This window comes from Callospermophilus lateralis, chromosome 8 (assembly GCF_048772815.1).
Source record: "Callospermophilus lateralis isolate mCalLat2 chromosome 8, mCalLat2.hap1, whole genome shotgun sequence".
In the NCBI taxonomy this organism is placed as follows: domain Eukaryota; kingdom Metazoa; phylum Chordata; class Mammalia; order Rodentia; family Sciuridae; genus Callospermophilus; species Callospermophilus lateralis.
Genome location: NC_135312.1, coordinates 124,374,080 through 124,399,791, shown reverse-complemented (window position 1 = coordinate 124,399,791; position 25,712 = coordinate 124,374,080). Strand labels below are relative to the sequence as shown.

Below are 25,712 nucleotides of genomic sequence, written 5' to 3'. Positions count from 1 at the left end.
TATGCCTTAAAAATTATCTTAAGTCTTTTTTTCTTTTAAAAACTTATCTGCATTTATTACTGTTTAAAGCAGAATGTTGACTTGGGCAATAGATATTTCCATTCACAAGCCTTACTGAGTTACTTTTTGAACAGCTTTGTAACACACCTAAGGAAGGAGGTTTAAGCTTTGTTTCTTGAAATACTTTTCTTTGGAAAACAAGTCCAGGGGTGTTCCTCCCTCTTTTTTCTTATTTAGGCTTTTGCTTTTTGGTTTGTCAGTTTCTTTTTTTCTTCTTTAAAAAAATTTTAATAGTGCTAGGGATTTAAACCAGGGGTACTTTACTTCTGAGCTACATCTCCAGCCCTTTTTATTTTGAGGCAGGGTCTTGCTAAGTTGCTGAGGCTGGCCTCAAAAACTTGGTGACCCTCCTCTCTCAGCCTCCTGAGTTGCTGGATTATAGGCCTTTGCCACAGTGCCCCGTGTATGCTTTAATTGAAGCTGTTGAGTCTCATTTTTTTTATGTGTGGGGCAATGAATGACCTTATTCTACTTTCCCCTTTTCCATGTAAAAATAATTACTAGATGAGTTTTATTTACTTATTTATTTATATGTGGTGCTGAGGATCGAACCCAGTGCTTACAACCCCAACCCTGTTTTTTTTTTTCTTTCCCCCCCATACTGGGGATTGAAGCCAGGGGCACTTAACCACTGAGCCACATCCCCAGCCCTTTTTGTATTTTATTTAGAGACAGGGTCTCACTAGGTTGATTGGGGTCTTGCCAAGTTGCTGAGGCTAGCTTTGAACTTGAGATTCTCCTGCCTTACCCTCTTGAGCAGCTGGGATTACAGGCATGTGCCTCCATGCCTTGCACTGTATTTTTTAATTTTGAGACGGGGTCTAGGTTGCTGAGACTGACTTTGACCTTGTGATCCTCCTGCCTCAGTCTCCTGAGTAACTGTAATTCCAGATGTGCACCACAATGCCCAGAGAGAGTCTTAACGTTTTACATACTGTAAACACCTCATCAACACTTTTGTTTTAGATTTAGTTCTATAATTAAATATAGTTGGTGTTTACCAATGGACCTTTTTTTTTAGTTATCAATAGACCTTTATTTTTATTTCCTTATTTTTAATTTTTTTAAGAGATAATTTTAATATTTATTTTTTAGTTTTTGGCGGACACAACATCTTTGTTTGTACGTGGTACTGAGGATCGAACCCAGGCCGCACGCATGCCAGGCGAGCTACCGCTTGAGCCACATCCCCAGCCCTAGACCTTTATTTTTTATTTATATGCCGTGCTGAGAATTGAATTCAGGCCTTCACACATGCTAGGCAAGCACTGTACCACTGAGCCATAACCCCAGCCCCCCCCCCCCATAGACCTTTTGTTGAAGTTTTCTTGTTGGTTTCTTTGTTGAAGAAGGCTTATTATCTCAGGAATGCTCATGGAAATTTTTTTTAGTTGTAGTTGGACACAATACCTTTGTTTTATTTATTTTTATGTGGTGCTGAGGATTGAACCCAGTGCCTCGCACGTGCTAAGCGAGTGCTCTACCACTGAGCCACAACCCCAGCTAATGGAAATATTTTTTAAATTCTTACACATTTAAACTGTTTTCTATATTCTTTTTAAAATGTGTATTCTTTTACAACAATTTTTATGTCAGTTTTAATGAGGTACAGTTAACATACAGTAAGATTTGCCAATTTTGTATGTGTGCATGTGGTGCTAGGGATTGAACCCTGGGGTTTGTGCATGCAAGGCAAGCACTCTGTCAACTGAGCTATATCCCCAGCCAGTCTATATTCTTTTTTTTATCTTATTTTTTTTTTTTTTTTGGTGGGTTTTTTTTTTTTTTTTCTTTCTCTTTTTTGGAACTGGAGGTCGAACCCAGGGCTTTGTGAATGCAAGGCAGACGCTTTGCCACTGAGCTACATCCCAGCCCAAGCAGACAACTTTTTTTTTTTTTTTGATGCTGGGAATCAAACCCAGGGCCTTGTGCATGTAAGGCAAGCACTTTACCAACTGAGCTACATCCCCAGCCTCAGCCCTTCTATATTCTTGATATTTGAATGATAGCTTAGCTAGTTATAAAATTCTTTTTTAAAAAATTTATTTATTCTAATTTGTTATACATGACAGTAGAATGCATTTCAATCCATAGTACACACATGGAGCACAATTTTTCATTTCTGTGGTTGTACACAAAGGGTTGTAAAATTCCTGATTCACATTCCATCTTGAATAGCCTTGTTATTGTTTCACTTATGTTACAGATGCCAACCTGATCTTATTTCCTTTGTAGGAGAGTTGGTCTTTGTTCTCAGAGATCCAAGGGGTTTTTCTTTATCTAAATTGAGTTCTTGATATATCTCTGTGTCTGCTATAGAGTATAAATTTTCCCTGATTTGTGCTTTTGCAATCACAAATTGTAGGTTGATGTTTTAATTTAATTTGAGAAATTTTCTTGAATTACAGGTTCCAGTAATGGTTCTGTTGTTTCACTTCAGTTGTCTATAGAATAATACTCTTCTGTGTGTTATTCTTTGATTCTTTTTACCTCTATTCTTCATTTATTTGATAACATTCTCATTTTCTATATCATCATATCTGATCTCTAAGGCATCTGGTAACTTCATTTAAATTCAGCATGTTCATGTTTTCACATGTTCCTATTTGTTCAGTCTGTTTTGAGTTTCTGATTTGAAACTTTTTATGTCTGTATTTGTTATTTAATTGCTTGTAATTTGTAATGGGGTATTATATTGCATCTTTCCTCTGTTATGGTTCAGGTTTTTTAATTTGTTTCCATATGCTGACAAGTTTTTTACTTTTTTTTTTTTTTTTAATACCAGGGATTGAACCCCGGGGCACTTAACCACTGAGCCAAATCCTCAGCCCTTTTTGTGTTTTGAGACAGGGTCTCTGAGTTGCTTAGGCCCTCAACAAGTTGCTGAGGCTGGCTTTGAACTCCCAATTCTCCTGCCTTAGCCTCCTGAGTTGATTACAAGCGACTCTTCATTATCTTTATGTACTTTTTATTTCTTATAAGGAATTTGGTAAGGATGCTGGGTCTTTTTTTTCTGTTCACCTTATTTGTGCAGGATTTTACTGGACCAACAATAGGTGATGTTATTTTGGTGACAGGGTTTGAGCAGCTTCCTAAATCTCTTAATTCAAGAATAGTCTTATTTGTTGCTGCAGTAGAATTCAGCATTTTGTTGTTGTTATTGATACTGGGAATTGAACACAAGGGCACTTAACCATTGAGCCACATCCCCAGCCCTTTTATTACATTTTATATAGAGACACAGGGTCTCACTGAGTTGTTTTAGGCCTTGCTAAGTTGCTGAGGCTGGCTTTGAACTCAGGATCCTCCTGCCTCAGCCTCCTAAACCATTGAGATTACAGGTGTGCACCACCACACCTGGCTGTAAGAATTCAGCTTTTAAATAAACTTCTCCACGTAGCTCAATCTTGCTTTAGTGGGGCTTTTGTCTTCCAGTCACTTCTTCCCTTCACCATCCAGCCCAAATGACACCTCTTCCTTCTAAGATGCCTACTTTCCTCACAGAATCTGTGCTTTTTGATTCCCCAATGTCATTTCTCCTTCATGTCTCAGATCTGCTGTCGGTACTTCCTTACAGATGGGGCGTGCTTCTGAGGGTGAATTTTAGGTAATATTATACGTATAGTATTTAGTCACCTCTAGGACCCTGCGCTGTTGCCCTTTGGACAGTCAGTGTTTATGCATTTATATGTGAATTGGTGTTCTTAATTCTTTCATCATCTTGTGTTGTGGGATGAGAGCTGCAGGTTGTTTTATTTGCCTTTTTTATTTTTTAAATATTTTTTAGTTGTCAGTATTCCTTGATTTTATTTATTTATATGCGATGCTAAGAATCAAAGCCAGTGCCTTACACATGTAAGCACTCTATCACTGAGCCACAACCCCAGCCCTATTTGCTCTTTTTTAATCTGTATGGTATTTATGATGATTTATGAAGTATTTAGGAAGTGGACGTTATCCTATAAGAACTTTGTTTTTATGTTTTGCTTGAAAATAATAATGGTTGCTTTAAAATAATTTGTAATTAAGGTTTATATAATTGAATAACTATATTTCTGTTTCTGTGCCCCTATGGCCATTTCATCATTCTCCAGTCTCCATTGGGAAAATTTATCATTGAAATAATTACGAAGTTCTATTTCATAGCTAACTGAGTCATATGAATATACTTGAGTTTTGCAGAAATCTGCTCATAAGCTGGAATCCTAAACTCCCCTTCAATTTTTGTTTTTCAAATGACATAATTTAATGCTGAAAATTTTATTTATTAAATAAAATAAATTTTATTTTATTAAAATAAAAGCTGCACATTTTATGATACATTAACAGTATAGTATTCTGAAAGCAGATAGTGATTATTACCTTCATTTCTGCTGCTAGGAAGACTGTATATAATTTCACTTCTGGGCCCCAAATATCCAGAAATATATGCCAATGAATGACTCCCTAATGGCCAATCCTTCACAGAAATGTTGATGTCAAATTCTGTCATACCTTTTTTTGTCTATTTTATTCTGACACTCTGTATTTGTTTCTTTTAAAATATTAAGATGTCCATTGTTTTTGTGAAATACTGATGACACATTTTTTTTAAAAAAGGTTTATTTGGAGGGCTGGGGTTGTGGCTCAGAGGAAAGAGTGCTTGCCCAGCACGCCTGAGGCACTGGGTTCCATCCTCAGCACCAAATAAAATAAAGGTATTGTGTCCACCTACAATTAAAAAATGTCTTTAAAAAAAGGTGTATCTTTGCTGGGGTTGTGACTCTGCGGTAGAGTGCTTGCCTAATGTGTGCGAGGCCTTGGGTTCAATTCTCAGCACCACATAAAAAAATAAAGTATTGATGACTACAATTAAAAAATAAATATATTTTTTTAAAAAGGTGTATTTGGAAAAATAAAGTGGACAAGTTATTTCAGTCCTCCAGGATTATGGTTTGGATATGAAGTGTCTCCAAATCTCCTGTGTTAATGCAGTAATATGCAGAGGTGAGATGAATTATGAGAACTGTAACCTCATCAGTCCATCCAACTTTGAATGGACTAACTGGGTGGAAACTATGGGTAGGTGGGGCGTCGCTGGAGGAGGTGGGTCACTGGGGACTGCCCTGGAAGGGTTCATTTTCCCTGCACCTCTTTCCCCTTTCTCTGCTTTCTGGCTGCCAGGATTGGAGCAGTGCTCCTCTATCACATACTTCTACCATCAAGCTCTGCCTCACCTATGGAGTTGGCCCACTGTGACAGAACCTCTGAAACTGTGAGCCCAAAATAAACTGTTCATTGTTCGAGTTGTTTGTCAGGTATTTTGGTCACAGTGATGAAAATGCATCCAATTTTTTTTAACTTTACTACTTTTTTTAAAAATATAGAAGTATGAGAACAATATTATGTTAACCTCAGACTGATCAGAATGTCAGAGGGACTTAAAACTTTTGTATAAGGAATAACTAAAGGAAAAAGATGTTTAGCTTGCAAACTAAACTGATTCCAGTTCCATAAGTTATCAGCTTAAAGGTTGGCGGAGCTTGGGTCCATTTATATAAAACCATTTTGGTAGTTAAAAGATAGTCAGTTGGGGCCTGGGGTTGTGGCTCAGAGGTAGAGGGCTCACCTAGCATGTGTGAGGCACTGGGTTTGAGCCTCAGCATTACATTCAAATAAAATAAAGATATGTGTCCACCTGTAACTAAAAATAAAAATAAAAATAAAATAGTCAGTTGGCACCAGACATGAGCTGTGTGACTACTTACACCAGGTGACATTTGAAGTTCCTTTAGTTTAAGGGATATTATAAAATAGCCTTGATTTGTTAAGTATTACCTTGGTGGATCATATTTTATTTCATTTTTATACTGTTTGAATAAACAAACTTATTTTAAAATACAATATAAAGAATTTTTGTCCCATAGTTGTGGTAATTTGCCAAAAATCATAAGACATCAAAAATATAATATTATCTATAAACAGAAGCTCCAACTAAAAGAATTTTAGGAGAGAGACAATGTGTTTTTTTAGAGTCTGTTTGCAAAAAACATTAAAAAAATTTTTTTAATTGAAGTATCATTTATCCACAGTGAAATGCATGAAGTCATGGGTATATGTCCTATCATTTATAACAAATGCATACATCTGTGCAACTGCTTTCATTTTGAGATATAGAACATTACCATCAGCTCTTGTTCTTTTCTGTTTTAATTTGATTTCTGCTTCAGATTTCTCTATAATCATTGAAGCTGGTTGGGTCTAAAGTTATAAGCTTTAGTTAATATAGTGTTTTATTTAAATATTTTTATTGAGTGCTTACTCAGGTTTTTTATGTACATTTGCATTTAAATCTTGACCAACCCATGCAAGGTTGTTAATGTTCACATTTTACAGACACAATTGAGATTCTAATATGTTAGGCCAGTGCTGTAAAGCTATTTATGAAATAGTTGCTAAGATTTAAACTCTAGTCAATATTGCCCATTAGAATTTTTGTGATGATTGAAATTTCTATATCTGGCTTATAGTACAGTTGCTACTAGTCACATATGAACACCTGATATGTGGGTAGTAGGCTGAGGCTCTTTACTAAGGAGTTTCAAATGCCATTTAATTTATTTAAGTGTTAAATAGCTACATCTCTAGATTCTTAAGCTGTGTATGCTGTTTTTTTATCTTTCTGCCTCTATGGGGCCTACACTAAGAGACAACCAGGCTTCTAGAGTTAATAAATCTTAATTTGATTTTTGTCATACCCAAGGCTAGTTTTCTCTTCCTTTCCTTTCCTTTTGTTTTCTTTTCATGCTAGGAATGGAACCCAGGACCTCTCTCACAACAAGTACACTCTCTACTGCTGAGCTGCACCCCCAACCTTATGACTAATTTTCTTTCTAACTTTTTACTAATGGACAATTTCAAACACAAAAAAGTAGAGAATAATATAATGATCCTATCTCCTTACATTGACAGTTCCCAATTTTTGGTTCATTTTCTGTCTGTGACCCCTACCTCCCTTGATTATGTTGAAGAAATCCCAGGCATCATTTCAACCAAGCTGAATTTTTATCATTTATCTTGATTTGATACTGCATTTCTTTTAAACAGTTTCAGGGAAATACTTTTTTTTTTTTTTTGGTATTAACTGAAATAAAATGATGGAAAGCTATATTTAATATTATTAAAGAAAATCAACATGTAATCTTCAAAAAATACTTATTTTTCTTAGTTGTTGTTGAACACAATACCTTTATTTATATGTAGTGCTGAGGATCGAATCTAGGGCCTCACACGTGCTAGGCTCTACTGCAGAGCCACAACCTCAGCTCATCACCATGTAATCTTAATGCCATTTCTAACATGTTTTCAAGTTTTTGTTGCTTCTGTCATTGTTATTTCTGAGTCTGTTTCCATTGATTAATTTTGTAACCGGATATATTACGGATCACCATTTCCTGCTTATACATGTTTCTAGTAATCTCCACCCCCATAATTTTGGATCTGATGGACACTTGAATATTGAGTGTTTGGATCCTGTTATATTTTTAATAGTTTGGTTTCCACAGGCAGTTAATTTGTGCATCAGCTTGTTTCTTTTCAAGACTTATTTTTAAGCTTTAATAAAGGTTTGTCTAGAGTAGCTTTACTTCTAAGGAGTGGGCTTTGAGTTTTTGCTGAATTCAGTACTGTTTAATTAAAGTCGCCTAGCTGGTTGTAGGAACTCACATGTCTGCTGCTCATGTATAAGCACCATAGTTGGACTCCTGGGACTGGTGACTGTTCTTTGCCTGGCTTCAGTGGACTCTTGCTGTGTATCTGTCCAGCAAAGATTGCTATGCAGATTTATTCATTTATTTCCTTCCTTCTTTTCTTTCCCAGGAATTGAATTCAGAATTACTTGACCACTGAGCCACATTCCCAGCCCTTTTTATTTTTTATTTTTTTGAGACAGGGTCTCACTAAGTTGCTCAGGGTTTGACTATAAGTTCCTGAGGCTGGCCTTGAACTTTTTATCTTCCTGCATCAACCCTCCTGAGTTTCTGGGATTATAGGTGTACACTACCACACCTAGCTGCTATGCAGATTTCTGAAGCTTCATTTCTGTGTAGTTGTTTCTGGTACCCTGTTCCATACATTCTACCTATTCCAGCAGTTTCTCATTGTGATATGCCTTTACATTAGTGAGACTGATGGAGCTATTTGGGTTTCCCCTCTCTATTCTGCAGTCTGGAAAATGCCTATAGGTAGAATCAGAGATGTTTTTGGGGTTTTTTTTTTTTTTTCCCTTTCTGAGACCACTTTCCTGTGTTGGCTTTTGTCCAGCAGCTGAAAACAGTTATTTACATCTGTACTTTCCAGTTTTATGCTTTGCAAGAACCTGATTTGGTGTCAATTTTTCCTATACATTTGGAAGCAAAAGTCTCCAAGTGTATGCTTTCAGAATTTAGCACATGGATGTTATTGTCCACTAGAAAAAGTCTGTTTTAATTATATCCTGTTTTGCTTCATTGTTTCTTAACACAGTGGTAACATTTATAATTTTTAATTACTGGTCAAAGATACTGGAGTGAAAATAGTACAGTCTGTAGTGCTCTAGTATTTTTTAAATTATTGTTTAACTTTGATAACATAAGATAACATATGATCATGTTATAGGCAGGAGGAAAAATAGAGTACTGTGGCATTCATTCCATACCAACGGAACTCTTTATTCATCGTTCTGAAATTTCAAGAACTCCTCAAAAGAGCTTCAGATTAGGGAAATATAGTCTTGTATTTCTATTTAATGCAGTGATTCTATTGTAGAGAATTAAATTTGTTTGATTACTGTCATTTCACAATACCTGTGTTAAATAATTGTATGTGAAAGATTTGCTCAAATATGAAGTATTTTCTATTTTTCTCTCTCCAGAATAAAAGGTAAAGTAAGTTCTCAGAAAACTTAGTTTAAGCCTAGTAGTTTGGTTACAGCATTAAGAATCTTGTAATACTTGTCTTCCCATATAGTTCTGTGGAATAAACTCCAGTGGTAGTATGAAATGGATTTAAGAAAATAAGCAAATAAATATATTTTTTCATTGTCTTTATCATTTTAAGTGTACATTTCAGTGATATTAAGTATATTCATATTGTTGTGCAACCATGAGCACCATACATCTCCAGAACTCTTTCATTTTGCATAATGAAAGCTTTGTACACATTGAATTGTAACTCTTCATTCCCTCAATCTCCAGCTGCTGGCAACCACCATTATACTTTTTTTCTCCAAGTTTGACTGCTTTGTGCCTGGCATATTTCACTTTATTCAAAATCCTCAATTTTATTTTATCAATGTCCTCAAGTTTCATCTATGTCATAGAATATTGAAGAATTTCCTTACTTTCTAACCTTGAGTAACTTGGGGTTGCTTCCATATTTTAGGGATTCTAAGTAATGCTTTTGTGAACATGGGTGTGTAAGCCTGTATTTGAGATCCTGTTTTCAATTACGTTGAATCTATACCCAGAATGCAATTTATAAATCACAAGATTCTTTATTGAATATTTTGAGAAACTGCCATATTATTGTCCTCAGTTACACCATCATTTTATATTTTAATAAAAAATATAGGGGTTCCAATTTCTTTACATTCTTGTCAACACTTGTTATTTTCTATTTTGTTTTTCCTAATGCTGGGGATCAAACCAAGGGCCTCACACATGCTAGGCAAGCATTCTGTTTCCACTGATCTGTATCCCTAACCCTTTTTAAAAAAATACTAATAGGTAAGGGGTTTTATCTCAGAGTTTTAATTCACATTTCCCTAATGATTGGTAATGTTGATCATCTTTTCATGTGCTGATGGTCACTTGTGTATTTTTTGGAGATATCCATTATTCTAAATATTAATTCCTTCTTAGATATATGATTTACATATATTTTCCCCATTTGCTTGATTGCCTTTTTATTGTTGATTGTATCTTTTGATGTACACAAAGTTTAAAAATTTTTGCAAAGTCAAAAATTTGTCTATTGCTAAGATGAACACAGTAGTGCTCACCTATAATCCCAGACATTCGGGAAACTGAGGTGAGATGATTGCAAGTTGAAGGCTAGCCTGGAAAACTTACTGAGACTCTGTCTCAAAATAAAAATTTAAAAGGCGGGGGGAATGATGCTCAGTGTTAGGATGCCTGTAGGTTCTATCTCCAATACCACAAGGAAGAAAAAAATCTATTGATTGTGCTGTTGGAGTTGGATCCAAGAAATAATTGCCAAATCCAATGTTGTGAAGCTTTTGCTTTGTTTTCTCCTATGAGTATTATAATTTTAGGGCTTACATTTAGGTCATGGATCCATTTTGAATCAATTTTTATATATGATGTTAGGTAAGCATGCAGCTGCATTCTTTCACATGCAGATATCTAGATTCTTAGCACTGTTTATTGACACTCTCCTTTCCCCCATTGAATGGCTTTGGTATCCTTGCTGAAAATCACTTGAGCAAATGTGGGAGGACTTATTTCTCGGTTGGTCTTCCGTTTATCTGTTTTCATTACTTTAGTTTTGTGGTTAAGTTTTGAAATCAGGAAGTGTGAGTCCTTCAACTTTTCCCCTCCCCCGAGAATTATTTTGCTGCTTGAGAATTATTATGCTCCTCTCATATTCCATGTGAATTTTTGTGTGAGTGTGTGTGTGTGTGTGTGTGTGTGTGTTTTCTGTATGCCAAAAAAAAAAAAAAATGGAATTTCAGTAGGAGGGCATTAAATTTATAGGTTACTTTGGGTACTGTTGATATTGTCTTTCAATCCATGAACTTGGTGTCTTTAATTCTTCCTGAAATGTTTTTGTAATTTTTTGTACAAGGCTTTTGCTTCCTTGGTTAATTCCCAGTGTTTTATTCCTTTATATATGACTGTAAATGAAATACTTTTCTAGATTTCCTTTTTTGGATTGCTTGTTGTTAGTGTATAGAAATAAAACTTCTGTGTTGTTTTTATATATTTTTCTATTTTGTTGAATTCCTCTATTAGTTCCAACAGATTTTTTTTTTTTGGTGAAGTTTTTTAGAATTTTGTAGATATAAAATTTATCTTCAAACAGCAATAATTTACTTCTTTCCAATTTGAATGCCTTTTCCTTTTCTTGTTTAATTGCTCTGGCTAGAAGTTTTAGTACTATGTTGAACACAAGTGATGAAAGTAAGAATTCTTACTTGTTCCTGATGTTAAAGGAAAAGCTTTCATTTCTTCAAAATGGATTTTGATGTTTCCTGTGGGTTCTTCATATATGTATGTTTTTTATTATGTTGAGGTAGCTTCCTTCTATTCCTAGTTTGTTGAGTGTTTTTAATCTTGAAAGGTTGTTGAATTTTGTTAAACACTTGTGTGTATACAAATTGAGATGATAAAGTACTTTTTTCTGTGTCTACTAATGTAATATATTAGATTACATTGATCCATTATCACATGTTGAACAATCCTTGCATTTCAGGAATAGATTCTCCTTGGTCATGGTGTGTAATCCTTTTAATTTGTTACTGAATTTGGTTTGCCATTTTGTTGAGGATTTTTAAAAATCAACATTTATTTTCTATTATAATCTGGAGTTTATACATTTTATATATATATATATATGTATATATATATATATATTTTTTTTTTTTAGTTATTGGCGTACACAACATCTTTGTTTTGTATGTGGTGCTGAGGATCGAACCCGGGTCCCGCCCGCGCTAGGCGAGTGCGCTATCGCTGAACCACAATCCCAGCCCCTAGCCCTAGTTTTTTGGCTGGATTTTGTCATCAGGAAATATAGGATTAGCTCTGCATTGAATATTGATACTTTTTCCTTTATGGGAAGACTGCTATCATTTGTAACAAGTACTCTTAGAGAAGTAGTGCTTTCAGGGGGGAAAAAAAGAGATTGAGATCTATTTACTTAAATGCATACTGATTTTTTGTTCTCTGCTGTGCTGGGTATCAAACCCTGGGCCTCCTTCAAGCTGATTCTTTTCTTTCCTCTTTTTTTAAATCGAGGATTGAACCCTTTAGTCCTGGGGGTGCTTAATCACTGAGCCACATTCTGAAGTCTGTCTTATTTTTAATTTTGAGACAGGTTCTTGCCAAATTGCTTAAGACCTCACTAAGTTGTTGAGGCTGGCTTTTAACTTGTGATCCTCCTGCCTCAGCCTCCTGAGCTGGGTTTACAGGTGTGCAACACCACACCCAGCTTAATTTTCTTGTTTTAAACTCAGTTATTTGGGAGAATTTTCCAGTTGGTTAATCTTGTGTTTATTTTTCTCAGTTAATTTTTGGTGATTTTATATCCCCTTGATGGAAAACTGAGTAAGGAAAGAAACAGGGTAATATGATTGAATTTGTTGAGAAGATCTCTTAAAAGACTGGAAATTTTGGCATTAACAACTTTTATGCCAATAACATTTAATACAGTTTCTATATGTGGTAAAGAGAATTGTCCACCAAGGATCAGAAGGACCTAGATTGTAGTCTTAAGTTTTGCCATTATCTAGGTATGTAATCTTGGGTAAATTGCTTGTTTTCCACATTTTACTCCCATGCCATAAAGGTTGAACCTTTTGTGCTTAATTTGCAGGATTATCATGAAGATTATTTCCGTTTATTTATTTATTTATTTTATGTGGTGCTGAGGATTGAACTTGGTGCCTCATGCGTGCTAGGCAAGCATTCTACCACTGAGCTACAACCCCAGCCCTATCATGAAGATTTTGTGATAACGTTGGTATGAAATTCCTTTGGAAAATATGGTAGTGTAAACAAATATAGGTGGTTTCCATTCAGACCATGAAATCCTGAAGTTCAACTCTACAAAAATAAAGTCACACTGTGCATGTTAAGTGAAAACTACTCCAGGTCTATTTTGTGTTCACTACCTAGGTGTGGCCTTTCTGCAATGTTTGTTGAATTCTGCAGTTAGTCTTTGACACTCCATTCTGGCTAGTTGGAACTCTCAGCACCATTGACTGCTTTCTGGTCATTCTTTAGCTTTGTGAAGTTTTATCCTAAAAATGCATGACATTCTCTGCAGATTTCTGGATCTTTTCCCCTAGATAGATCCATCATTTTCAGTACTCTTCTTTGCAGAGTACTCTGCCGTTTTGAACATTAATCTGTTTCTCTTAACCCTGTGGACTAGTATGCTCTGTTGGGATCTTTTTTCCTGTGCTGCAATGTGGAAAGTGCCTACAGGTGTAAAGAATTAGTGTTTTAAGAGCTGCTCATGTTTCTTTCCCTCTTGGTTCACTATCTTGTGTTGCCTATTTTATCCTTGATCCAGTTTTGTTTATGTTGGAAAGACAAGTTCACCTTCACTCCATCATATCTAATATGGAAGTCATCTATTTTTAATTTTCAAATTTTTTCAAAATTTAAAGTAAACTTGTTTTTTAACTGACACATAAAAGCATAAAAATCATCCATATTTATGGGGCACTGTGTGATGTTTCAATGCATGTATACATTGTATAATGTTCAAATCCTGTTAAGCAGATCTGTTTCAGACATTGTTTTTGCTGAGAACATTCAAAATCCTTCTAGCTTTTCTAATATATAGTAAATTATTATCTATAGTCTACCTACTGTGCAGTAACATACCAGAACTTTCTTCCTTCCAAAAAAATATAATTTAGTTCCAGTTGATCAGCCTCTTCCCACCCTGCTTTACTTCTGCTTGTCCCAGCCTCTGGTAGCCACCATTCTACTTACTCTCACCTTCTATGAGATCAACTTTTTTATATTCCACATACAAGTAAGATCAAGTAGCACTTGTCTTTCTTTGCCTGGTTTATTTCACTTAATGTAGTAATCTCCAGTTGCAACCATGTTTTCACAAAGGACCAACATTAATCTATTTTGTGGTTGAATAGTGTTCCATTGTGTATATGTGCCACATTTTATTTAATCTTCATCAATTGATGGATAGTTTTTTCCCCCATTTCTTGGCTATTATGAATAGTGATGCTTGAAACATTGGGAGTGCATGTATCTGTTGATACACTGCTTTTATTTCTGTTGGGAGTGGATTTCTGTGTCTTTTGGCAGTTCTATTTTTTAATATTTTAAGGAACCTCATACTATTTTCCATAATGCTTTATACTTATTTACATTTCCATTAGCAGTGTGTGAGGATTCCCTTTTCTCTACATCTTTCCCAGCATTTGTTATATTTACTTTATTTGATCGGAACCATTCTTACTGGAGTGAGGTGATATATCATTGTGGTCTTTATTTGCGTTTCCCTGATGATTAGTGATGTTGAGCATTTTTTCATGTACCTGTTGGCCATTTGTATGGCTTTTTTTTTTTTAAATGTCTTTTGAGAAATGTCTGATGACCATTTTTTTTTATATTTATTTTTTAGTTTTAGGTGGATGCAATAACTTTATTTTTATGCAGTGCCTCATGCATGTTAGGTTAGCCCTCTACCACTGAGCCACAACCCCAGCCCTGGTGAACTTTTTTTTTTTTTTTTTTAAATATTTTTTAGTAGTTGATGGACCTTTTATTTATTTGTATGTGGTGCTGAAAATTGAACCCAGTGCGTCACACATCCTAGGCAAGCGCGCTACCACTGAGCCACAATTCTAGCCCAAGGTGACCGTTTTTTAATGAGATAATTTTCTCTTTTTTTCCTTCTTCTTCCTATTGAGTTGTTGGAGTTCCTTATATATTCTGGATGTTAGCTCATGTCAGATGTATAATCTGCAGATATTTTATCCCATTCTGTAGGTTGTCCTTCGTGCTCTTGTTTCCTTTACTGTGCAGAAGATTTTTCATTTTAGGCAATCTCATGTATCTACTTTTGTTTTTGTTTCCTGTGCTTTTGGTGTTGCCAAAAAATCCTTGCCCATTCAAATGCCTTGAAGTATTTTCTGTTTTCTTCTAGAGGCTTCATAAGTCTTCAGCCCGTTTTGAGTTGCTTTTTGAATCTGGTGACAGATATGGGTCTACTTTTTCTGCATGTGTATATCCTGTTTTTCCAGCTCCATTTATGGAGATGACCATCCTTTCTCCACTATATATCCTTAGTATCTTTGTTGAAAATTATTTGTAGATATGTGTGTTAATATCTAGGCTCTGTATCCTGTTTCATTGGTCTGTGTCTGTTTATATGCCAATGCCAAATTGTTTTATCTTAGTTTTGTAGTATATTTTGAAGTCAGGCAATGTTAATGCCTCCTTCTGTGTTAATTTTGCTTAAGATTGCTTTGGCTATTCAGGGTTTTTCATGGTTCCATACAAATTTTAGGATTTTTTTTTTTTTTCTAGTTCTTTGAAGACTGTTAATGGTATTTTTACAGGGATCATATTGAATTCCTTAAATAGGAACTCTGGATAATATGGTTTTTTTTTTGATTTGGTCCTGGGGATTGAACTCGAGGGCACTTGACCACTGAGCCACATCCCCAGCCCTATTTTGTCTTTTATTTAAAGACAGGGTCTCACTGAGTTCCTTTTGCTGAGAACTTGGATCCTCCTGCCTCAAATATGGATTTTTTTTAATGTTTATTTTTTAGTTATAGTTGCACAAAATACCTTTATTTCACTTATTTATTTTCATGTGGTGCTGAGGATCGAACCCAGGGTCTCGCATGTGCTAGGCGAGTGCTCTACCACTGAGCCACAACCCCAGACCAAATATGGACATTTTAACATCATTTATTCCAATTTATGAACATCGGGTATTCCATTTTTTGGTGTCTGCTTTGCTTTCTTTCATCAGTGTTTCATTGTAGAGATCTTTCACTTCTTTGGTTAAAAATATATTATTATTTTTTTTTTGGTAACTATTATAAGTGGATTTGCTTGATTTCTATTTCAAACCATTGGCTATTGGCATATAGCAGTACTGATATTTGTGCATTGATATTGTATCCTGTAAGTTTGTTGAATTTATTAGTTCTAAAAGTTATTTGGTGCTCTTGGGAGTTTTCTTCATGTAAGATTTTGTTATCTGTAAACCATGACAGTTTGACTTATTCTTTTCGAATTTTGTTTTGCCTATTTGCTCTGGCTAGAACTTCCAGTATGTGTTAAATAGAAGTGGTGAGAAAATGGCCATTTTATCTTGTTCTAGATCTTAGAAAGCTTTCTGTGTTTTTAGGGAAATAATTTTTCATACGTTAATGGTGGTTTTATGCACAGTAACACTCAGGCTCTTTGTACATACATAGGAAAAACTAAAAAAAAAAACCTTTTAATCAGCTTAGTCTTTATCACAGCTTCTTTCAGTGCATTTTATTATTATTATAAGTATTATAAGAAAAACAAATTGTTCTTGGGCTTTCTGCTATTAAATAGAGAGGAATCCTAAATATTGTTTATTGGTCTTACATTTTATTTTTTTTTGACCACTTGTGATTAATGATAGCTCCCAAGTTACTCCTGCTGTTGTTCCCTCTTCTCATCTCCTAGAATGTTGGAGGGCAGAGAAAATATGCACACTGGTTAGGAAGCTATTGCACAGAAGCTGGAGATGACAGTTCTTACTAGAGAACAGAAATATGAGGGAAGGAGAAACACCAAAGATATTTATTTAGTTTTGCTTAACCAGCTAGATGAGTGAATTGAGGTGAAGGCATCTACTGAGATGGCAAAGACTTAATAAAAAGAATACCTTTTAGGGAAGAAAACTAGTTGTGTTGTAATTAGGTTTGAGATGCAAAATAGCAAAGTAGAGATAGTGAATACATCTCACTCTAGTTTGCTGTAGCATGAGTATAATCAATGATTTCTTCATGCTGAATGTAAAAGTTCACATTTTCACTGTTTTGTTTCTGTATATTTTCTGTTTTATTCTTGCATTAACTGTCTCTCCCAGATTTGAGTATATTATTCAAGAAGTTATGAGTAAATTTGTTTAAATTTATAGTGGTGAATTCTGGCATCAATTATCTTTGAGATACATATTTTTTTCCTGAAAAAAAAGAATTCTTTAAAATATTTTTATAAAAACTTTTTTTTTTGGCACTAGAGATTTAGCTGAGGGTTGTTTAAACACTGAGCATCACTACCCCTTTTTACTTTTTATTTCGAGGCAATGTCTAAGTTCCTTAGAGCATTGCTGAATTGCTGAGGCTTATTTTGAACTTGTGATCCTTTGGTTTAGCCTCCTGAGAAGCTGGGATTACAGGGGTGCACCACCATGCCTGGCATTGAAACCCTATTTTGATAGCTGTGTAAATTAACTGTAAAAGGTTTATGATGGAAAAAAATTTCCATTATTTTCCTCTGCCCCCTTGCATTTCCAGTCCAGAATCAAGCAACTTAAGTTCTTTATTTTCTGTTTTTCCCCCTTGTTGCTTAGTAATATATCTTCTATCTTTCTTTCTTCTTCTTCTTCTTTTTTTTTTTTAATATTTAGTTGTAGTTTTTATGTGGTTTTGAGAATCAAAGCCAGTACCTCACACACGCAAAGCAGGCTCTTTACCACTGAGCTATAGCCCCAACCCAATATCATTATTTCTTGATATGTAACTCTAAAGATGTTTATTTACTATTGATAAATAAAAATCATTGACACATTTGTCTACTTCTTTTTTCTCATTTCCCCTTCATAGTTACATCAAAAGTTTTGATAAACCAGTACTGAATACTTATATTTTTCTAATTGTGCATATATTGTTCACTATTAGGTCAGATATCTCACTAAATCTGCATATCCTTTTTTTAAAAAAAAATTAGACATTGATGGATCTTTATTTTATTAATATTTACATGTGGTGCTGAGAATCAAACCCAGTGCCTCACACATGCTAGGCCACATCCCCTGCCCCTGCATATCCTTTTATATACCAGTGTTTGTTTTCCTTGGAGTCAATACCTTTCCATTTAGTCAGTTGCTTGATTTTCTATAGACTTGTTGCTCATTTTTCCCGAATGTTTTTGTCTTGTTCTTATAATAGTTTTCCATGTTATCAAGCACAACAGGTGAATTTTTGCTCTTAGTAGAAACCTATGGGAATCTTTTAGTTTCTTGCTCCAATTTGAAGTTGCTATAGATCTTGTGTGTTAGAGTCCTTATGTACTTAGTCTTGTCTTTTTAAATTTTGTTTGAATTCCTTTTTAAAAGCTTTTTAAGGCAGGCTGGGTTGCAGCTCAGCGTACAACGCTTGCTTAGCATGGGTGAGGCACTGGGTTTGATTCTCAGCAGCACATATAAATAATGAAAAATAAAAGTCCATCAACAACTAAAAAATTATTTAAGAAAAAAGCTTCTTAAGAGTATATGAGGATGAAAGCTTAGCTTTCTGAAAATACTTTAAAATGTCATTTTACTTATATATCTAATTTGGCTGGGTATGGGATGTGTGGTCTTTTTTTTTTTTTTTCATATGGTATTGAGAATTGAACCCAGTTTTTTTTTTTTTTTATTTTTTTTATTTTAATGAAGCAGGATCTTGCTAAGTTGCTTAGGGCCTCAATAAATTGCTGAGACTTGACCTTGAATTTGTGATCCTCCTCTCTTTAGCCTCCTGAGTGATTGGGATTATTGAGACTTAATTTTCATCCTGATTTTGAAGGCTGTGTATTTGTTCTCTTGTTTGTTAACAATATTTCATTTATGTGAAATAAAAGAGCTAGGGGTATGGCTCAGCATACATGCTCTGCATGTTTGAGTCCCTCGGTTCAGTCCCTAGCACCACCAAAATGAGTACAACAATGGAATAAAGAGTTCAGTGTCATTCTGATTATATACCCTTTTTATGTGACTTATTTGTTGCCCCACCCCTGCCAAAGCTTTTAGTATCTTTTTATTCCAAGGCTTTGAAATGTCACTGTGATATGCCATAGCTTGAGTCTTTTATTCTAGATATTTTGTATGTACTTCTTTAGCACTTTAAGCTTGAAAGACTTCATTTCTTTATAAAAAGAAAATGTTTAAAAATGATACCTGTATCTTTTATTATTTTCATTTTTCTATGACACTCAGTTGTTAGATTTTTTGGTTTTTTTTGGAGTTAGCTTATGATACTTGAATCTATTTTATGTCTCAATGACTTTTACTTTCTGTATTTGAGGTTTTTATATATTTAGTGGCATTTTAGTGGAACTTACAAGAATATGGAAATAACATTTAATACACTTAACAATTAAAAATTTAACATTGAATTTAAAGGTTTTGCATTTTGCATTTCTTGGTAAACTCACATTATTTATTTTTTGTTTTGACAGAGATGTTATGAACATAAACAGTATAGAAATGGATTGAAGTTCTGTAAACAAATCCTCTCCAATCCCAAATTTGCAGAGCATGGAGGTAAGAGCAAATACTATGTCTTTACTGCGTGTCTTTCTAGCTTCTTATTGGGCTCTTTTATTCAGCTGCTTTTATTTTCCAGAGAAAATGAATCCTATTTTTCATTCCTGTGAGAAAATAAAATTCAATACTAAATTTTTAATTTAATGGATAGCACATTCTACTTGAATTCTGATTTATTCCTAATTTGATATTAGTTATATAGGAAAGAAAGAAGGACCAAAAAGGCAGTCTGCTTATTTATGTAAAATTATGTTATAAGAAAATTTTACTTTAGAACTTAGTTCTAAATTTTATTCCTTATCATTAAGCTTATTCAGAAAGTGACCTTTTTGGTCTTCACTCATGAACTATCCTTTTTATGTTTATATTGTGTCTTAGATTTTCAAAAGTGAGTGATGTTTAAGGCATTTAATATAAAGTTGGGGTGGTTTACTAGTTTCCCAGTATGAAAGTAGATGAGTAGATATTTGTAGTGCAACTGGAGAAGTGTGTGGCTATGAGGAGGCAAAGGAAAAATAAGCTTTTGCAGGTGTGACCTGTGCAGACCTTGGAAAGCTCATCAGTGATGAATTTGGTAGTATGCTAGTATTGAAGAGGGGAGGGGCATAATAATTCTCTGTTAGCTCTCTTTAGTCTTGCCTACATTTACTATACTTTCTCCTTCACTGCATTTCAGTGTTTACTTTTACTGCAGTTGTTTGGATGGAAAGCAATGCTGATAAAAGTATCTAAATGCATCTCCTTTTCCTTGTCAGCTGGATATCAGGTTGTTTTATATTCATTTTTAAAGTATGCATACTGGTAATGTGGCCATTTTAGTAGTAACATAGTGATACTATAGAAAAGTACCATATTTCATTGTTAAAAGTACAATTTCCCTCACACTGTTTGATTATTTTTAAACTGCAGCTCCCTGTATTTTAACATATCTTGAAATAAGGTGCATGTGAAGTGTCATAATTTCAGTGAAAATATTTTAAAACTGTATTTGTTGAATCTTCCTTTTGATTATACCTTTAGTCCTTATCTTTTATTTCTCACTAAATTCTCTATAAATTGTAAATTTTGTCTTAAAATTAGGTAAATAAATGACAATTCACTTTTTTTTGCGGGGGCGGGGGAGTGGATTACTGGGGATTAGACTCAGGGGCACTCAGCCACTGAGCCACATCCCCAGCCCCATTTTATATTTTATTTAGAGACAGATTCTCACTGATTTGGTTAGTGCTTTGTTTTTGCTTAACTCCTCACTTTTTGCTGAGGCGGGCTTTAACTTGTGATCCTCCTGCCTCAGCTTCCTGAGCTTCTGGGATTACAGGCATGCGACAATTAACATTTTTTTATACCTTTACACTTCATAGGATATACAGTATAAAATTAGAAATCTTTTCTGGAAACGTAATACTTGCCACGGTTCTCTCTTTGAATCTGTTGACTGCAAATGGCAAGTTTTGGACATCTTTTACTCATATATTTAGTAATCCTAAAAAAATCGTTTAAAAGAAATTTATGAAAACCAGAAATGTAGGTAACTTGTGTATTTATGCTTTAATCAGAAGAGTAAATTTAACCTTTACGTAATTAGGTTCATAGAAATAAAGTCTATTTTTAAGATAGCTTTTCATAGTTTAATGGTCATCCCATGGAATTCCCCTGAGAACAAATAATAGTAAGAATGATTACATGTTGTCGGTATATAAATTACTAGGTCATCTTTCTGGTCAGATGTACATGCATTATGTATGTTTTTAATCTTAAAAAAAGAAGAAAGAAAAAAAAGCTTAGGAGAGTCTCCAAGAATTAATTTAGAAGTCTTTGCTTATTTGGTTTGTCGATTTAAAAAATATTTTAATTCTGGAAATGTGTCAGTAATCTCCTTCAATTTTTTAATTGTTAGCATAACATAGCATTTTTTTTTGAGGGTATGATTATGTTTTATTGCTGACTATTTTTATTTCTATTGTTTAATTTCTTTCACATTTTTTTACCCCCCCCCTTTTTGTTATTAAAATAGAAACCCTGGCTATGAAAGGATTAACGTTGAACTGCTTGGGAAAAAAGGAAGAAGCTTATGAATTGGTTCGTAGAGGTCTGAGAAATGACTTGAAAAGTCATGTATGTATCCTTTTTGAAATATATTTCAGGACTAAGTGGGGTGTTTTGAGCTAAGGCAGCAGTTTGAGAGTCAGAAGGTCTAGTTTCTTCTTACTGTGCAATTCCAGAAGAGATTTTTCTCTCTGAAATTGAGTTAATAGCAACTGCCTTCATCCAGGGAACATTTTAACAGGACTGTCATGATTTTTTTGCCTTTTTTTTGGGGGGGGGCGGGTTACTAGGAATTGAATTTGGTGCACTTAACCACTGAGCCACATCCCCACCCCCATCTCCTTTTCTTTATTTTTTTATTTGTGAAGCAGGGTCTCACTAAGTTAGTTGGGACTTTGCTAAGTAGCTAAGGCTGGCTTTGAACTTGTGATCCTCCTGAGCTGCTGGGATTATATGTGTGCAACATTTTGTGCCTGGGTCTTTTTGAGTTTTGTTTTATTTTCTGTTTTTTAAACTGGGCCTTGCTAAGTTGCTGAGGCTGGTTTTGAATTTGAGATCCTCATGCCTCCTCCTCTTGAGTTGCTTGGATTACAAGAGTGCACCAACATGTTCATCTGGACCCACCATGTTTTAACAGTATATCTGTCTCACATATAAATGGGATTTGCATTTAAAAATGTCTATGAAAGCTCTTCCCATTCTCAAAAAAGGGGGAGGAGAAATTGTTGAATGTTTGTGTCTCCCCAGATTCATAATTGAAATCTAACTACCAGTGTAATGGTTTGGAAGGTGAAAAGGACAAGAGAGTAGAGCCTTCAAATATGGGATTAGTGCCCTTATAAAAGAAACTCTTTGGTCATGTGATGACACAGCTAGAAGGAGCTGTTTATGAAGTGAGAACAAGCCTCACCAAATGCTGAATTTGCTTTATCTTGTACTTCATGGCCTCCATAACTATGAACAATAAGTGTCTTGTTGTTTATAGATTACTGTGTCTAGCTGTTTTATTATAGCAGTCTGACTGGACTAAGGCACCATGCAGCTTTATCATGATCATAATTTTAGAGAAAAATAAAAGAGAGAGTGTGTGTATAATAAGTAATATTAGACACAGTAGCGTATATATAGTTCAAAGCCCAGGCTTTGGAATACAGGCTTGGAGTATAATGTACTTCATGTAGATTTGAAATGCAACTCTGCTTTCTGTGTGATATTAGGGTTCAGTTTCCTCATGTGCAAAATGGGGATAATTTCACCCACCTCATTGTGATGCTATAAAGACAGTGATGAAATGCAAAACAAATTTTATTTCATTAAGGAAAATGTGATTTTTGGGATCAAATAGAAATGGATGAGGGTGGCTGGGGTTGTGGCTCAGTGGTAGAGCACTTGACTGGCATGTGTGAGGCACTGGAATCGATCCTCAGCTCCACATAAAAATAAATAAATAAAGATATTAAGTCCATATACAAATATATATATATATATGAATGAAATGGATGAGGGAAGATGGAGAAAAATTGTGTTATATTTTAAATAAACATTGACAAATATTTTTTGTCCCTATTTTGTGAGCTTAACAATTTTAATAGCTAAAATATTTAGCAAAATTTCAAGTGTTTTGTTCACCTACACCCTAATTATTAAGACTTCTTAATAATTATTAAATGAATGAATGATTTAATATTATATGTGGTTGACTTTTAGGAACTTTTTACTGTGCTAAGTATATCATTGGTTAGCCAAAGAAAAATCTATGTGATATTGTATAATTATATACCATGGAGGCCTAGCTTCTTTTTCCTTTTAATAATAAAGATAATTCCTTTATTTATTGTATGTATTCATTGAGTTTGTACCAGATACTGAACCCTTATAGTTATCACATTTAGTCATCACTCTTAGATTATATCCATTTACATTTTTTAATAAGCAAACTTATAGAAATTAACTTGTGCAAGGTTAGTGATAATAAGGCAGGGTAGGCCTACTTTCCTCTGGTTCCAAATGCTGTGCTCCTTTCCATTGTATTAACTCCCTTTTATCTTTGTATTCTTCTCTGCACCTTTTTTCAAGTTAATTTTTACCCGTGGTTGTAGGTTTCCAAGTTTCTTCGAGGATCATTTGGAACACTGTTTGTATCCTTAACTGAGTTCTTTAGGTTGGCATGTTTATGGCCTTCTTCAGAGGTCAGACAAGAAGTATGATGAAGCCATTAAGTGTTACAGAAATGCACTAAAATGGGATAAAGACAACCTTCAAATCTTGAGGGACCTTTCCTTACTACAGATTCAAATGCGAGATCTTGAGGGTTATAGGGTAAGTAAACTACAGAATTTTTTTTATTCTAAGAGGAAAATACTGTTCTTTAGAACTTTAAGGACTTCATTTTTGAAAAGAATTTAAATGGATTCCCCCCCCCCCAATTTAGAACAGGTACATCTTAAAATCTGACTTTATTTTCTTGTCAGGCTGATTTAATCAATTCATTAAAAAAATAAGTTCAGTCCTTTGACTGGTACTAACATGTTGTAACTCTAACTCATACTTACTATTTCCCACCCCACTCCTTTCCTTTTTTGTTGTGCTGGGGATTGAATCCAGGGCCTCATGCATACTAAGCAAGTGCTCTTAAACTAAGCAACATCCTCAGCTGCCTTTCCACATTTTCTGGAAAGCGAACTTTTTTTTCCTTCTCTTTTCATGTTCCTTGAGAATACCTGTTTTTGTAGTTTGAATTTACTTTTCTTGGGTTGTATGTGGGGAAGTCCTCTTGGTCTAGCCTCCCGAGTTATACACCACCATGTCATGCTTTAGTTTTAGTTTTAGCCCTTAAGTTAGTCTTGAATTTAGTTTGTTCCTAACTCTTTTATATATTTTTTTCTTTTTTTGTTGTAGTACCTGCTGAGCTTTCTCTTCTTCATTTAGTAGTTGGGAACTTTATTTTCTGAAGAATTTTTTTTTTTTTTTTTTTTTTTTTTTTTTTTTTTAGAGAGGGAGAGAGGGAGAATTTTTTAATATTTATTTTTTAGTTTTTGGCGGATGCAGCATCTTTGTATGTGGTGCTGAGGATCGAACCCAGGCCGCATGCATGCCAGGCGAGTGCGCTACTGCTTGAGCCACATCCCCAGCCCTCTGAAGAATTTTTGAATAATTTTTTTCCTTTGTACTATTGTTATTATCCTGTCTTAGTTCTTGAAGTGGATAGATTTGGAAATAAAAAAGGATATCTGGTCTTTAATTTTTTTTTTTTTTTTTAAATCTGGTACTGGAGATTGAACCCAAGGGCACTTTATCACTGATCCACATCCTTAACCCTTTTTTAAAATTTTTGTGACAGGATCTCACTAAATTGCTGAGGCTAGCTTTGAATTTGTGATTCTTGTGCCTCAGTCTCCCAAATAGCTGAGATTATAAGTGTGTGCCACTGTGTGTGGCTCTTTTTTTAAAAAAAGTCATAGCCAGGAGGCTTCATAGTGCTTAGTACACATATTCCTTTGCCTCTAAAGTTATACCATATGGATGTTTCAAACTATTTTCTATCACCATTTCCAGCATTTTGTAGCAAAATACATAGTGTTGTGGGGTAAATTCATGTGGTCTTTTAAAGGTGCATCTATCTGAACTATAAACCTAAGAAAAACTTTTTCCCCCTTGAAGGAAACACGGTATCAGTTACTGCAGCTTCGACCTGCACAGAGAGCATCGTGGATTGGTTATGCTATTGCTTACCATTTATTAGAAGATTATGAAATGGCAGCAAAGATTTTAGAAGAATTTAGGAAAACACAACAGGTAATAACAAGAAAACAGTCACTAGTCTGATTCTAAATATAACTGAAAGAATTGTTTTTATTTTGAAATAGTTTTATACTTAGAGAAAAGTTGCAGGTATAATTCAAAGAACTTTATATAGAAGTTTATTCACATTATCTAATGCTAATATTTGACGAATTTACTTTTAAATCTCTGACCTGCATCTCTATTTGCATTTTCTTCCTTAAACATTTGAGAGTAATTACAGACATCATGCTCTTTATCCCTCAGTGCTTCAGTGTGCCTTTCCTAGGAATAACTCTGTAATTGTCAGTTCTGTAGGTACTGATGCAGAGATGGTTGGACATTAATTGTTATTATCTAAGTTATAGCCCATATTGAAAATTTACTGATTGTCTTTTTGTATCCTTTCTACCAGTTTTTTCCTCATTCCCACTTTGGAATCATATCTGGCATCTAGTTATCATTTTTCTTCAGTCTCTGTAATCTGAAATGGTTTTAAAAATGTTCTTAGTATTTCATGACATTGATATTTTTGAAGAGTACAAGCAGTGCTTTTGTAGAATGTT

General features: G+C 34.5%; 1 protein-coding gene across 1 annotated transcript in view; it reads left to right on the top strand.

The window, feature by feature from the left end:
* Positions 1-25,712, top strand: part of Naa15 (N-alpha-acetyltransferase 15, NatA auxiliary subunit) — a 77,861-nt gene that overhangs the window by 11,604 nt on the left and 40,545 nt on the right. Inside the window, exons 2-5 of the mRNA XM_076863994.2 lie at positions 19,233-19,317; positions 21,335-21,439; positions 23,528-23,685; positions 25,027-25,161. Coding sequence (XP_076720109.1) covers positions 19,233-19,317; positions 21,335-21,439; positions 23,528-23,685; positions 25,027-25,161 — 483 coding nt within the window. The remainder of the gene's footprint in view (positions 1-19,232; positions 19,318-21,334; positions 21,440-23,527; positions 23,686-25,026; positions 25,162-25,712) is intronic.